This window comes from Narcine bancroftii, chromosome 3 (genome assembly GCF_036971445.1).
Source record: "Narcine bancroftii isolate sNarBan1 chromosome 3, sNarBan1.hap1, whole genome shotgun sequence".
In the NCBI taxonomy this organism is placed as follows: domain Eukaryota; kingdom Metazoa; phylum Chordata; class Chondrichthyes; order Torpediniformes; family Narcinidae; genus Narcine; species Narcine bancroftii.
The window spans coordinates 93,788,845-93,805,402 of record NC_091471.1 but is presented as its reverse complement, the minus strand read 5'-3'; the positions used below and the strand labels follow the sequence as shown (position 1 = coordinate 93,805,402).

The 16,558-nt window shown below is 40.2% G+C and overlaps 1 protein-coding gene across 2 annotated transcripts in view; it reads right to left on the bottom strand.

The window, feature by feature from the left end:
- Positions 1-16,108, bottom strand: part of mtmr7b (myotubularin related protein 7b) — an 89,536-nt gene extending 73,428 nt beyond the window's left edge. Inside the window, exons 1-3 of one of the 2 annotated variants that reach the window (XM_069924563.1) lie at positions 16,040-16,108; positions 11,196-11,324; positions 9,383-9,517 (exon numbers count right to left, since the gene is read on the bottom strand). In XM_069924563.1, the coding sequence (XP_069780664.1) occupies positions 9,383-9,517; positions 11,196-11,324; positions 16,040-16,093 (318 nt within the window). In that variant the 5' untranslated portion in view covers positions 16,094-16,108. The remainder of the gene's footprint in view (positions 1-9,382; positions 9,518-11,195; positions 11,325-16,039) is intronic. The other variant, XM_069924562.1, reaches the window with a different exon arrangement.
- Positions 16,109-16,558: the final 450 nt, after the last annotated feature.

Below are 16,558 nucleotides of genomic sequence, written 5' to 3'. Positions count from 1 at the left end.
GAGATAGTCCACATTTCAAGTTGAGAGTGTACATTAAGGACTGAGAGTATAGAAGGAAGCTAGCCAGCATAAAGAGTTGAGAGGGATGGGTGAGACAGGGGGTGATGAGTATTAGTGGAATCAGACAAGAGATGATGGGCAGAGGGAGGCAGTTGGGGGAGGGGAGGGATGAAATTGGGAGATAGAGACAGACAAGGAATTGAAGCCAGGAGAGAGGAGAGTGGAGGAAGAGTCAGAGCCTGAAATGTGATGTTAATCACTTATTACCTTCCAGCCTCTATCTCTACCTACGCCCTCCCCTCCCACTCCTGGCTCCATCTGCCCGTCATCTCCTTCCTCAACTGGTTTCACATCACATGACAGCTATTGCTTCATCTCTGCCTCTCACTCCTTTATACTTACAATCTCCCCTCTACAGTCTCTGTCCTAATGCAGAGTCTTAAGCCAAATCATCGACCATCCCTCTTCCTCTGGATGTTGTCTGTCTGCTGAGTTCCTCCAGCAGATAGTTTCTCTGCTGCAGTTTACAGTTCTTTCAGTCTCGTGTCTGTAGTGATTGGGGCTGCTCTCCACATTTTTCTTGTCACATGGCGAAGATTACACCCATCGTAACTCTGAGTCAATGATATCCACATTGCAGCCATTGGGGAGGTTCCTCAGTAGTAACTGCTGCTAATCACGTTTCCTAATTTTGTAGACAGCCACAATTTAGATACATGTGAGAGCACCTCCTTGTCTTGCTCAGTAGAAAAAGATGAGATCATGAATTCAATCTGAATAAATTATGTAACAGCAGATCACCAAGGGGATCAATGGCCTCATCTTGATACCCAGGCAAGAGGGTATGTAGGAGGGGCTGGAAAATGCCAGATATACCAAAGGTGAGATTGAAATAGATCTTGGATGTGGGCTATTAAACTTGTCTCCTGCTACATTCCCCACTTAGTTGTTGGTTCTCATATAGTCATTTGGACTGAATATCCAGAAGGCACACTCTAGACAGTTAATGCAAGACCACTTGTTTTCCACTACAGACCAAAGCAAATTTGTCCTCTAATCCTGGCCTCTTTTAACACCTATATTTGGATTTTCACTTGAATGTGGCTGGATCCTCAGCATATCCATTCGTCAGTGAAGCTGCAGTCAGGGGTGTGTATGAATGGTTTGATAACAACAATATTTGAAAAATTCCAAAGGAATGTTTAAATATATTTACTTTAAATTTATCTGGAATAAATAGCGCACAGTTTATCTCAAAGCATTTTTCTTGTTACATGGTGAAGATCACACCCAGTGTAACTCCTTTCTACTTCAACTAGCAACTATATCCTCTCTATTGGCACTGCAGTCTGAACTACAAGCCTCATCATGCATTATTCTGAGCTACTTATGTGCTACTAATTTAATACTGCTCCAAAGTCACGGAGTTGTTTGTTCAAGCGAAGGATAAAAAAATATGTAATTTTGGTTAGCATGTCATAGATACTGTCTTTCACATCTAATATCAAAGTAAGAGGGCACAGCCACCTCCTCACGTAGGACCCACTGGTACCCTTATAATACCAGCAAAGCAAACCATCTCATTTATTTCTTTGTATTTTGTAAGAACTTGCCACTTTTAAATATGATTTGCCCAATAAAACTTTCTTCTGCTACCTTCAGCAAAGATCTTTCTTAAGGGATAATTTGGGACCATCTATGGCCCTCCTGTGTGTAGAGGCATGGAGATTCTAATTTGAAAGGGGAATACGCACAAATTTACCTCTACGATGCATCTTCTACTCCAAAGTGAGGGCCCGAAGCCAGGCTTACACAGGTTGAGGGAAAGATAGGAATCTGTCTCGGACATAACAATCCACAAGCAGAGCTGGTCAGACCTTTGTCTGGACAGCATGACAGCAGTTATTAATGTCAGGTACAAGTTGGTGCAGTACAATCTTCTGCATCAACTGTTCATCATACCTCAAAAATTACATAAATATAAATCAGAAATCTCAAATATGCTTTAAGTGTGGTGTGGAGATTGGAAACTTTATCCACTCAACCTGGCTGTGCACAAAGATGAGATCCTTCTGGGAGGACCTGGGGAACATTCTGAAAAAAATTACAAAGGTCAATTTTCCACAGAATGTACCTTCTGGGAAACATTATGGACATGAGTTTTAAACTGTCCAAGTACCAAATTCAGTTTGTGAAGGTCACCTTGACAGTAGCCAGGAAGTGTATAGCAGTCACATGCAAGTCCGACTCCCAATTAAATATTACACGATGAAATACACAAATGCAGAATTGTATTCCCCTGTAGAAAATTACATACAATTTGAGGAAGAAATATGGAACATTCATTAGGGTGTGGCAACCCTATCGGGAACACTACACCCCTTTTAGATAAAGTGAATACAACAACCGGGCCAGTAGTGGAATGCAAGAGATCAGAGAAATGGCTCATGGAAAAGGAGACGTGCTCTTGTACTTTGTTCCTTTTCATTTTATTTTAAGTTTATTTGGGTTCTTCTTAAGTTTCTTTAAAGGATTTTTGACTTTAATGCTATTTTGTTCTTTCTATTTGTTAGATATGATAATGTTTTTCTTTTTTGTGTTAGAGTATAGGAGAGACAGGGGATAAAATAGACTCTATGATATACACCATTATTAGAAAAAATGTATTGTTTATTTGTATTTATACGAGTCTTTGAAAATCAAAGTTAAATATTCAAAAAAGAACTTCCCACTTTAATCATAGTAATTTCCTACATTAAAATAATAATCACATGTCAATGTATTTTGTCTGTACTTTTACAGATTGTGGAGACACACTTATATTGACATAAATAATTTACTACCATCTGGGTCTTGCAAGAGGTAATGGATTAGATCTGAGTATAGAGAGTTGCACCAGGAAACGATTTGTACAATTGACTCAGTTTTATACAAGGGCTATAAAAAGTGCTTGTGGATACCATGGGGAATGTCAAATTTTCATGCTGTATTCCATAGGGTAAGGTAAAGCTGTAAAATGGAGATGAACTACTGTACTGACTAATAACTTAAAATTTAGCTATCGGTCAATATTATTGACCTATTGTTTTCAATTCAAATGCAGATTAAATTTGAAAAATACTATAACCCCTGTTGCTATACAATTCCTAAAGAGCTAAGAAGCTTGAAAATACAAATCCTATATGCACTTTATTAAAAACAATTATATATGGCAAAAACATGCTCCAATTTTAACGTAAAAAGTTGGTTTTGCATGTTCTTAATTGGCCACTACTGACATGCAAAAGCTTTAAATTAACTTGGCAGCAGGGTGAGAATCTGACAACTATTTCAGAAGGAGGAGAGGAGAAATTAGATGCAGGAGGTAGAGGAAATAAAGGCTGGATAAATATTGTTTACAAGTGCTTAACTGCGACGTCTCTAATGTAGGGAGTTTGGAACATAAAGGTGGATAGGAATGAGGGCAGATAGGCAAGTGGGAGTATGATAATGAAACAGTCATGGGAAATGTATAAAGGTGGATAGGAATGAGGGCAGATAGGCAAGTGGGAGTATGATAATGAAACAGTCATGGGAAAGGTATAAAGGTGGATAAGAATGGAAATTTAATATTCCAGATTATGGAGAGTGATTAAAAAATGTTCAGTTTGTAATCATTTTAATCAACAGGACAATATTAGCAGATTAGGTCATTATGGTTTGAACTCAGGAACAAAAAAGGAAGAGTAAATATATAAGCATGTATCTTTGAATCAAAAAATAATATAGGATTTAAAATAAGCGAACATTAAGAGGGAAGGCGTCAGGGTATCGGGATAGAAGAGGCACCGTTCTTAAACAGAATTCAACAGAAACTTTTTAAATCTATACCAAACAAATCCAACATGGTAGTATTTGGCTTTGTAATAGTGAACAACCCTGACCTAGAAGAAAGGGAAACTGTTTGGAGTCAGCAATAATAACTTAATGATGACAAAAGAATAAAGAGAGACCAGAGATGTTAAATTGGTTAAGGCCAATTTTACCAGCCTGATATTCAAGATACTCCAAGGGCTCAAATTGGAGCAAGAAACAATCTACTGGAGGAATTTGGTGGGTCAAGCAGCATGAGTGGGAGAAAAAGAATGGTAAGAGAGGAGGAAATCTTGTTTAAAGTCAGTTTGCCTTGATGAGACTTTGCAGAGGCGATCCCATCCAGATGAAGGGTTCCAGCCCAGAACAGCAACTATCCTTTTTCTCCCATTGGTGCTGTTCAACTCCCGAGTCTCTCCAGCTAATTGTCTTTTTAAACTAATGCAAGGAAAACGTGGAAATAGAGGTGGCACTCAGTAAGACAGGAGGTTCCTGAGGAAAAAAAGAGTGAACATTTAAAAGTACCAATTTACAACAGAGATGAAGAGAAATTTCTTTTGCCAGAGGGTAGTGGATTTGTGGAATTCATTGCCACATGCAGCTGTGGAGGCAGGATCTTTGGGGGAATTTAAAGGGGAAATTGATAGGTATCTAATTAGTCAGGGTATCATAGGATATGGGGACAAGACTGGAACTTGGAACTAGATATGAGAACAGTTTAGCTCAGGGAGGTTTCACAGAGTAGACTGGATGGGCCAAATGGCCTACTTCTGTTCCTTTTTCTTGTGATCTCAAAATGAAGATGATTCATTTCACGCCACAGATGATGCTTGACCTGCTGAGAATTTCTAGCATTTTCTGGTTTTATTTCAGATTTCCAGTATCTGCAGCTTTTTTTTATTTCCAAAAGTGCACTTAAACTGTTACTTTAAGGTAAATTGGTGTCAGACCTCAAGAAGGTATGGAAGGAGGAAGGGTTCAGGTCAAACAGGTTCCCAATTTTAAAAAAAAAGAGAGAACTCTCAAAGCTGGACCTTCAAGGAGCATCTTTGGTGCAATAAAGACAAATTATAGGGGAATTTGGGGGAAATCAATTATGGAGAAACCAAGGAAATGCATAGAAAGAACAGGGGTAAAATTAAAAAGGAAATTAGGCACCCCAACAAGGTGCAAAAATAAAACATTTGTAGGTAAAAATCAAGTAAAACTCCAAATACTGTGCATAGTTCTGGGCACCATAATAGAAACAGGATATGAAAGCAATGAAGACAGCTCAGAAGAGAATTATCAGGAATTATCAAGATTGGAATGTTTGTTTATGCATAGCAAATGCTGTTTGCATTGTTTTATTTGGGGAATAACATCAGGTTAATTGAAGATTTAATGGAGGTGTATAAAAATTACGAGAGACCTACAGGTCTGATCATGAGCCCATTTCGCTAGGCAGAGAAGTGAACAGCTGGCGACAAAGATTTAATTGATGGATGGATTGCAGGAGAACTTGGAAAGAAAGCAAGTTCACTCAGGTACTGAGAAATGGAACTCACTTCTTAAAAGGGTGAAGGTGGCAAAAAGCCCTTCATCACATTGGAAGGTACCTGGATGAAGAGCTGCAAAGCTACAGTCAGAGGACATTAAAGTCGAATCAATCGAAACATCTGTTTTCGGCTGACGTGGGCAAATGGGTTGATTGGGGGTCTTTTCTGTCATAAATTGCCATGATTCTCTCACAAAAGGAGAAATTCTGAATTCTACTGTCTATATCTCAACTATGCATGTTCAATATCCTTTTTATAAATGGTCTGTTCTAGCTTCTCCACAGCCTTTAAATTTAATTATACCATCCAATTATTTTGTATCAGATTTTCTCATAGACTTGTGGCAGGGGCCATGCTTTGGTGATCGTTGCACCCCTGGACATTTGACCCTTTCCTTCAATCAGAAAAATTAAGGCTTATTGCTGGGTCTCAATCATTGACTTATGAGTGCAAAAATCACCCTCCACCACCAGATTTCCCACTGTAATAAGGATCCTAAATAAACCTCACACCTGATCTCTCTATGAACCTCTGCACTTCTGTTTTATTTGGGTGCACAATGGCTGCTCATAAACCAAACTTTCTCACTGCACTTTGGGACATGTGATAATAAACTTGCAATTTGATTAGAACCATAGATTACTTCGTTTTCAATTAGAACTCCACAAAGGCTCATTTTCATATTAAGGTCTCCAGTCTGCATTAGATCCCTGGAAACATTTATGTCAGGCTGTCCCTTCACATGGCATTCAACTTAATCATATCTGCAAAATGTATGACCACATTAAAGGATATGGAACTCTACTCATCTCTCTGCAACTGGATCCTCGACTTCCTCCAGCAGAGCTGAATCACGGCAGATTTGCAACATCATCCCTTCCTCACTGACCATCAACACAGGAACACCCCAAGACTTCATGCTTAGTTCCCTGTTCTATTATATCTTGTATAACCATGACTGAGTAGCCAAACTCCACTCAATCTGCAAATTTGCTGACAACACCACTGATGTCGGTTGAATAAATGAAAATGGCGAGTCAGAATACAGGATGTAGATAGAGAATCTGGTTGGGGGAGGAGGGGGGCAATAATGGTGGTGTCAGAACAACAATCTTGATCTCAACGTCACCAAGACTAAGGAGCTTATTGTTAATTTTTGGAAGGAATGTCCAAGGGTCCATACACCTGTCTGCATTGATGGAACAGTGGTAGAGAAGGTCAGAAACTTCAAGACCCTGGGAGTTCACGTCTCAGAAGATCTCTCCTGCAGCCAGCACACTGAATTAACCTTGAAGAAGACACACCAAGGCCTCTACTTTCCAAGGAGTTTGAGGAGATTTTGCATGTCATCGGATATTCTGCCAACCTTTGCCGGGTGCACTGTGGAAAGTACGTTGACTAGTTGCAGCACAGCCCGGTCTGAGAATTCGACTGCTCAGGAATGCAGAAGGCCCCAAAAAGTAACAAACACAGGCAAGTCCAGTGCAGAGTCTGACCTCCCATCAATCGCAGCATCTATGTAGGGTGCTGTCTCAAGAAGGCAGCCAACGTCATAAAGGACACCCCCCCACCAGAATCTTTTTACTGCTACCTTCAGGCAGAAACTACAGAGGCTTGAAGAACGTCTCTTGGTTCAAGTCAAACACAGAAGTCTGCAGACGCTGTGTTTGTAGTAAAAATGCAAAATTGCTGGAGTAACTGGCTGTGGCCTCCTCCACATAGGACACAGTCTTGGAAATCGCTTCACTGAACATCTTCGCTCTGTCCACTGCAATAGTAGGGATCTCCTAGTGTCACTTCTGTGCCCCACCCATATTGACATGTTTATACATAGCTTCATACACTGCCAGACTGCAACCACCCACAAATTAGATGAACAACACTTCATATTCACCCTCCAACCAGATGGCATTAACACTGACCTCCATTTTCTGTTAGTCCCCCCCCACCCCAGTCCTCCCCTTTCCCTAACCCTATGTCTCCTTTTCTCCTACTCTGCATTCACAGCCACCCACCTCCCCAATCAATTTTTACCCTTCCTCTCTTGTTCTCTTATTTATGTTAAATTCTGATCTTTTCCCCCTCCCACTGTCCTTTCTTCCCCCCTCCCTCAGCCATTTTATTCAGGCACCGGCCTGCTTTTTTTTTTGCATCTTGAAGAAGAGTTTGGGCCCGAAAAGTAATTTGTTTATCTTTGCCTCTCACCGATGCTGCGTGAGCTACTGAGTTCCTCAAGCATTTTTGTGTTTTTACTCTCCTGGTTCAAAGAAAGTTTCTTTCCAATAGCTATCAGACCCTTGAACCTTCCTTTGATACACTAATCATGGCTGCTCTGACACTGCAAAAGGATTGTCTATTTTTTTTTAAATTTAGGCATACAGCGCGGTAACAGGCCATTTCGGTCCATATGCCCATGCTGCTCAATTACATCCAATTAACACACAACCTCCAGTACATTTCAAATGGTGGGAGGAAAACGTAGCCCCCGGAAGAAACCCACACATACATGGGGAGAACGTACAAAGTCCTTAGTGACAGCGCAGGATTTGAACCCCAATCCCAGTCACTGGCATTCTTTAACCATTCCCAGCCCTATACTATTGGAAGTCCGTAGTAGGATTACAATGAATATTTATTATTTATTTTCTGTATGCATTGTCTAATCCAATTAAGTTTACTGTTATAGTTTTACTTATATACAAGTACCTGTTTGGCTATGAAAGTATTTTGGTACATATGTACATTGTACAATATATGTGACAATAAACTCTATCATTTCTGTTAGCAGAGTTCAGATAGTTATTGTGGCGCTATTACAGTGTCAACTGATGCTGTAAGGAGTTTGCATGTTCTCTCTTTGTCTGCGTGGGTTTCCCCTGGGGGTGCTCTGGTTTTCTCCCACACTCCAAAAATGTACTATGACAGAGTATATAGATATATTTTTGGGAGATAAATTGGGAAAGGTTTGTTAGTGTAGGTCACATACAAACACTTTAAAACAGATCTTATTTGAAATATTGGAGCTCTGCTAATGCTAGACATATCGGCCCCACAGCTTTTGCTGGACCTCTGGAGAGTGCCCAAGAGACTTCACTAATGGATTGTTGTTTAGAGAGAGACACACACAGAGATCACTTCTGCAGCGTTACAGTCAGCAACAGCACCTGGGACTAGAACAGGACAAGCTGGCAAGCTTGTGGAAAACCCCATTTGGAAGATGGGTTGTGAGTTCTTAGTTCAGCCTGGTCAAAGCCCTTGTGGTTCATGCAAGAGGAGAGGACTGGCTGTCTAATAAGAGAAACAAAAAGGAACTCTGTGATGATCTGAAAGAAAGACGTTATCATCTGGAGAACCCTGATGGGGCATGTTTCTTTGACAAGACACTGAAGTGGCTGATGGAAGTAAATCAGTTGTGGGTGCCCAGTGTACAACAAATCCCTCTATGAAAACTGATGAGAACCTTCCTGAGCAGTAACCATTTATCTTTCAAGCACCAAAGCCTGGTGAATGTTATAAATGTTAAATTCTAAGCACAGTATAAGAATTGCCTGCAACCAGTAAACTTGGAGGAATGAGAAGTGAGATTGGATTGTGAACCAAAGAATTTTTCTGAACTTACACACACATTACATACACGTGCGCTTAGAATTAGACGGGGATTAAGTTAGGTTAGTTAAGTCAATAGTGATAAGTTAAAGTGTGATTCTGTTTTCATAGTTAAAGATAATTAAAAGCAACGTTTGTTTAAATAACCATTTGTCTTGGTGAATATCTATTGCTGCTGGATTTTGGAGTCCTCTGGGCTTGTAACAGTATGGAGTTTGTAAATTAATTGGTGTATTTTGGCAGCACAGGATTGTGGGCTAGAAAGGTCTGCTGCGCTATATCTCATGGTTTGCAAGATACTTCCTCCATTAACGATATGAAATATAAAAGTAATATATTGCCGTGACCGATTCACATAGTTTGCTGAGACAGTAATGGCTGCTTACCTTTGGCCGGGTATCAACCACATACAAGAAATCACTTCCTGGGTTTGACTTCCTGATGGCTTGAAGCATCTGTTCATCCTCGAGACACCGAGCACTAAAACCTGAAAGAGGTTGGCTACTTCTACAAATAGCAGCCTAGACACAGAATTTTTTTTAAAAAGCTGAAAAATATAATTAGTAATATTCACGATCATTTCATCTTTTCTCAATTTCTAAACCTTCCAGACTGACTATTTACTAGAGTAATCCAAAGTTAATTCCACAGTTCGGCCCTCACAAAATATATTTATTTTACTTTAAATAATTATGCAATAACCCTTCAAAAAAAACCAAATATCACTCATCGACCACTACAAATTATTACATTGGTGGGCTGAAGTGATTATTTCCATGATGCATTTCTCTGGGCTTCCAAATTACTCTTAAGTCACAACTTTAAAACACTTCTCTAGCATCTCCTGCATAACAATAACTTGGAGAAGACTCAATGGGCCGAGTGGCCTACTTCAGCTCCTTTATCTTGTAAAATTCACAACTCTTATTCTCTGTTTTCCCCAATTTAGGAAATAACTTTCCCTGTTACATCTGTTTCCCGTCCCCCAATGCTAAGCAGCCTCTTGTAAGTAAAGCTTCCCACCCATGTCAACCTTTTTAATCTTAACTGTATTTCTTGTGTTTTAATCTCCTTATTATAATGGGATAGAAACATAGAAGATAGGAGCAGGAGTAGGTCATTCGACCCTTCGAGCCTGCTCCGCCATTCAACGAGATCATGGCTGATCTTAAAGTTCCCCGCCTTCTCTCCGTAACCTTTAATACCCTTATACTGAAGAAATAGATCTAATTCCCTCTTAAATAGATTTAATGAACCTGCCTCTACTGCCCTCTGTGGCAATGAATTCCACAGATTCACCACCCTCTGGGTAAAGAAATTCCTCCTCATCTCGGTCCTAAATGGTTTGCCTATTATCCTCAAACCATGGCCCCGGGTTCTGGATTTTCCCATCATTGGAAACATCCCATCTGCATCCATTCTGTCCAGTCCTGCCAGAATTTTATAGGTCTCTATGAGATCCCCTCTCAATCTTCTAAACTCCAGCGAGTACAATCCCAATTTGCACAATCTTTCCTCATAAGTCATTCCTGCCATTCCAGGTATCAGCCTGGTGAATCGTCTCTGCACTCCCTCCATTGCAAGAACATCCTTCCTTAGATAAGGTGACCAAAACTGCACACAATACTCCAGGTGGGGTCTCACCAAGGCCCTGTACAGCTGCAGTAAGGTATCCTTGTTCCTATACTCAAACCCTCTTGATATGAAGGCCAACATACCATTTGCCTTTTTAACCGACTGCTGTACCTGCATGCTCACCTTCAGAGACTGATGTACAAGTACCCCTAGGTCTCTCTGCACTTCCCCATCTCTTAATCTATTGCCATTCAAATAGTAATCTGCCCTCCGGTTTGTATTACCAAAGTGGATAACCTCACATTTATCCATATAATATCCTACTAGGGGCCCTATCACTGCTTTGTAAAGGATTTATTATCTCTTTGCTTCTGGATTCTATGGATCGATTAATAATATTCCCAACTAAAGCCTTAGCTTACATTTTTGACTTCCTATGTGTTTCTGCTAGCAGTCACTTTAGGGGCCTGCATGAATCATTTCCACCGTCTTATGTTCTCCCCCAAAACACACAATTCAGCTTTATACTCCAGATTCACAGAAAGTCAAAAATGGTTTCTGCTTGCAATCTATGATGAAAACTAATTTGAACATTTTCTAAAAATGTAAACAAACTCCACATACATTGTTATCCTGGCAGAAGAAACACAGAACAGGAAAGCGCCCTCTGCTTCTGAATTTAGAGCTGCCAACTATAACTGGTGTAGAGGCTGATTTTGGCACATACAACTCTGCAGGATATGTATCACAAACCTGTGATTAAAAAAAATAACAATGTCCAGAAATAAAGCAGTTGCTACAAATAATATGACTTTTATAAATTTTTATTAAATTATTATTAAAAATGTTTGACAATATTTTATTTAAAAAATCTGACGAGGAACACATTAAAAACTACAATACACCTTCAATAGCCTTGTATTAAAAATAGTGAGATCTCTTAAATTGGTTATATTAACATGGAATCATATTACCACAAAAAAACTGCAAAAGAATTGAGAGATTTAGAATTGAGATATACAACACGGTCAAAGGCCCATGAGGCAGTGTTACTGAAATACACCAATTAACCTACAAATTCCATACTTTTTGAAAGGTAGGAGGAAACCCCGAGCACCCGAAGGAGAAATCCATGAAGATATGGGGAGAATGTATAAACTCCTTCCTAGCATTGTAACAGCACTGCACTAACGGCTATGCTAACCATGTCACACACTAGAGTTAGATTTTGCAGCTCGTATTCAGAACATGGAGATAGCTTTTTATTCTTTGAATCTTTGGAGCATTATACAATATACTAGCATCAGGCATTTAATAAAATATCTTCCATCTAAATGTTGGTAGTTTTTATAAAAATATTCTAAGCTATTAAACTGAAAAAATGATGCACAGCGCCATTGATGACAGCCATCGCACGATTCTGCTGGTGGAAACATTTTTTCCCTTAAGTTAGTGATTTATCTGAAGAACAAATTACCAGTTAGAGACAAACAACTTTCTCCATCTTAACCATCTCATTCATTGAGAATGGGGCTGCAACAGATGAGAAATGTGGTTATTATTTCTCACCCAGTCTCAAAATTTTAATTCTTTCAGTGGTCTAAAGAGTTCCTACCAGGATACCACTTCAAATATGGACACAAGGTTTAAATCAACAAGCTAAAATTTGTGGACCATTCTAATCATTAAATGATACCTCTCCAGTAAGATGCAGTAAAATAATAGAGACCATAACATTTCCGGAGGATAAAGGTTTCAAACTCAAAGTATTGACTGACCACTGATGCCCATGGATGGTATCTGACATGTTGAGCTACTCCAGCAATTCTTTGCTGAAGAATCCAGCATCTGCAGCTTTTCGGTTTCTCTACAGTAAAATAACTATTCCCTGATATCCATTTGAACTGATCTCTCATTATAACCTGACTCTCTGTGTTTTATTCTACTGCACTTCTGAATGGATAGACTTGCTGGATAGCATGCAAAACAAACACTTACACTGGATTTCAACACAACATAGAATGATGGAACCCAATGGCCCTTCTAGTCTGTGCTGAACTATTTTTTTTCTGCCGAACGCCTCCTGTCCATGTACCTGTCCAACTTTTTTCTTAAATGTCAAAATTTAGTCTGCATTAACTAATTAATCTGGCATCTCATTTCACACTCCCACCTACTCTCTGTGTGAAGAAGTTCCCCTGATGTTCCTGATACACTCTATCAATGACTCCAAAGTCAGCAAGTGAGAAATTATAGGCTTTAATACACTTTAGATCGTAGCTGGCCCAATTCCATGTGCTCGAATGAAGGGATAGGGGGAGGGAGGTCGACCTTTATGGCCAGGTCACAAAGGAAGGAGCTACTAGGGAGTGAGTCATCAGTGGGCGGGCCAGCTACTCATATACAGTTGTATACACACATCACCACATTCACTCCCTCTTTAAAACAAAACCCCACCAGGTTAAGATCCTAGAGGCTCAGCCGGTCGGGTGGTCTCCTCTGCCTCCGTGACCTGCACAGTGGTGTACTGATCAGTTCTGTCGCCAGTCATGTGTCTTGAGACTGGAGAAGGGGGGTTGCTCCATAGGAGGTGGGGTTTGGTTGTATGTAGGGGCAGTCAGGGTGTCCGAGCAGCTGGAAGGGAGTCCAGGGCATGAAGTATGGGTGCCCGGGGTGTGTCGGTAACCTGCACCGTCCCTGAGGGGGGCGATGTGGGTGTAGATGGGATCTTGGTTGGCTAAGGTGGGGGTAGGTAGGGGTCTCTCGCATGCGCCAGGTCCCGGACAGGGACTGTGCCCTCATGGCCATTGTGGTACAGCACGTAGGCTTATTTAGGGTTGGCATGCAGGAGCTTCACCTCTTCAACAACGGATCGATCCTATGGCCCTCACGTGTTGACGCAAGGGAGTCAGTCATTTTGTATACCTCTATGAAATCTCCCCTCATTCTTCTGTGCTGCAGGGAATAAAGTTTCAACCTGTTTAACCTTTCCCTATAACTCTTCAAAGCCTGGCCACATCCCTGAAAATCTTCCTGTAGTTAGGTGACCAAAACTGCACATAAACCTCCAAATTTGGCCTCACCAATGTCTTATACAACTTAACCATAACATCCCAACTCTTATATTCATTACTTAGATTTATTAAGGCCAATATGCTAAAAGCCTTCTATACTACCCTATCCACCTGTAACACCATTTTCCAGATCCCTCTGTTCTACTGCACTCCTCAGTGCACTACCATTTACAGTGTGTGTCCTACATTGGTGTGTCCTTCAAAGCGCAAAACCTCACATTTGTCTACATTAAATTCCATCTGCCATTTTGCTCCCCATTTTTCCAGCTGGTCCGGATCCTTCTGCAAGCTTTGAAAGCCTTCTTCACTGTCCACAACACTTCAAATCTTTGTGTCACATGACCAATAAGATTAACAAACTTTTAGTATGGGAGTTTTATGGAAGACTTAATGTGGGACAGAAGCAGTGCCCTCCTGCTGCTCTCCAAACATTCCTACAACCCATTAGTGCTAGTTCATCTGACATCAAATTTCAGCTTTAATTCTTGAGCATTGCTATGCCGAAAAGTTGAACAATGGCAGCTTGCCACAATATAGAAATTTGGGTTGATCCTCTGAATGGACCAGATTCTCAGCAAGGATTTCTAATGATCCTTTCATCTCTATCCAAGCAGATTTCATTTTCACAAGACTGAAATTGTTCATTTTCCACTGAACCCAATCATACTATCAATGCTGTAAAATTCATGAAGAAGGAAATTAGAAAGGCAAAAAGAAGGTATGAGGTGTCAATAGCTGATAAGGTAAAAGTGAATCCAAAGGGTTTTTACAGATATGTGAATAGTAAAAGAAGGATTAAGGATAGAATAGGACCGCTGGAAAATGAGAGCGATGATCTGTGCGAGGAACCGTATCAGATGGAAGAGATATTAAATGATTTTTTTCTCATCTGTGTTCACGAAGGAAAAGGACATTGGACTGTGTGAGATAAGTGAGGCAAATGGCTTAGTTATGGAAAATATAGGGATAAGTAAAGAGAGGGTTTTGGAGCTTCTAGGGTCATTAAAAGTGGATAAGTCTCCTGGTCTTGATGGGATTTTCCCCAGGACGTTAAGGGAGGTCAGGGAGCAAATAGTGGCGGTACTGTCATTGATTTTTCAACGATCATTGGAGGAGGGGTTGGTGCCGCGGGATTGGAGGGTTGCAAATGTAGTTCCATTGTTTAAAAAAGGTATGAGGTGTCGGCCAAGTAATTATAGGCCTGTAAGCTTGACTTCTGTGGTAGGGAAAGTTATGGAGAGTATTCTTAGAGATGGTATGCATAAATATCTAGATAAGCAGGGATTGATCAGGAGCACCCAGCATGGGTTTGTGAAAGGAAAGTCATGTTTGATGAACCTTGTTGAATTTTTTGAAGAAGTGACAAGAAAGGTGGATGAAGGTAGGGCAGTTGATGTAGTCTATCTGGATTTTAGCAAAGCTTTTGATAAGGTTAGTTAAGGTTATGTTCAGTCACTAGGGATTAATAGAGAAATAGTAAGATGGGTTCAGAGGTGGCTGGAGGAGAGACAGCAGAGGGTCATGGTGGACAACTGTCTGTCAGGATGGAAGTCTGTGGCGAGCAGAGTACCTCAAGGATCAGTGCTAGGTCCCCTGTTGTTCATAATTTATATTAATGATTTGGATGATAGGGTGGTTAATTGGGTAAGTAAATATGCAGACGATATGAAAATAGCGGGAGTGGTGGATAGCAAGGATAGTGGTGCTAGCCTTCATATATCATAGTATAGAGTCTAGGAGCTGGGAAGTGATGCTGCGACTGTTTAAGGCATTGGTGAGGCCAGGTTTGGAGTATTGTGTTCAGTTCTGGTCTCCAAATTATAGGAGGGATATAGGTAATGTGGAGAGGGTGCAGAGAAGATTTACAAGAATGTTGCCTGACTTAAAATACCTAGTGTACAGAGAAAAAGTGAAGAGGTTAGTACTTTATTCATTGGAACGTAGACAGTTGAGAGAGGGTTTGATAGAGGTGTTTAAAATTATGAATGGAATAGATAGACTAGATGCAAGTAGACTCTTCTCCCTGAGAGCAGGGGAGGTTGAAACAAGAGGACACAAGTTGAGGGTAAGGGGGCAAAATTTTAGGAGAAACATGAGAGGATGCTTCTTCACTCAGAGAATGGTGGCTGAATGGAATAATCTTCCAGAGGAAATAGTTGAGGCAGAGTCAATTCTTTCATTTAAGAGGAGGCTGGATATATACATGGATAAGAGGGGGTTAGAGGGTTATGGGCAGAGAATAGGTGGGGGGAGCTAGTGGAATTGTTTGAGTGAACCGGCGTGGACGTGTAGGGCCGAGATGGTCTGCTTCCATGCCATAAACTGTTATGTGGTATGAAGCAAAGAATTCCTTTATAAAATCCAGATATGTAACCACTTAACTTGAAAACTTACCCCATAATCTTGATTGACATGGGAAACCTGCCAAAAACTATTAGGAAGTCCCATGCGATTGTATTCAGCTTTGAGATCTGTCAGTTTCCATCCTCTTGCTCTCTCATCTTTTTCTTGCTTTGGATTAAATGAGAAGCAATATAGTTCTTCATATTTTACTGAAAATTGCACAAAACAAAAACCAGAAGCACAATTTAATAGTTGCCTAGGCTCTTCCAATTTTACTTTTTCAATGCAATCACCAAAATTAATAAGAGTCATCACTTATGTCAAAAATGTGAGAAAACCAAAAGTATTTGAAATGATTCACAAGTAATCAATATTTATTCCCAAATTCACAAGGTCATCATATTTTCAGGGGAATTCTTTCATGCATTTTATATTACCACATTTTGAACTACCTTGCAATGTCAAAAATATCCCTTCACCATCAAGCACATGCTGGCTTTTAGAGTGATCCCATTTCTTACTCTGTAACCCATTATCTAACTAATGTCCATTTACAGCACCGTCCCAAAT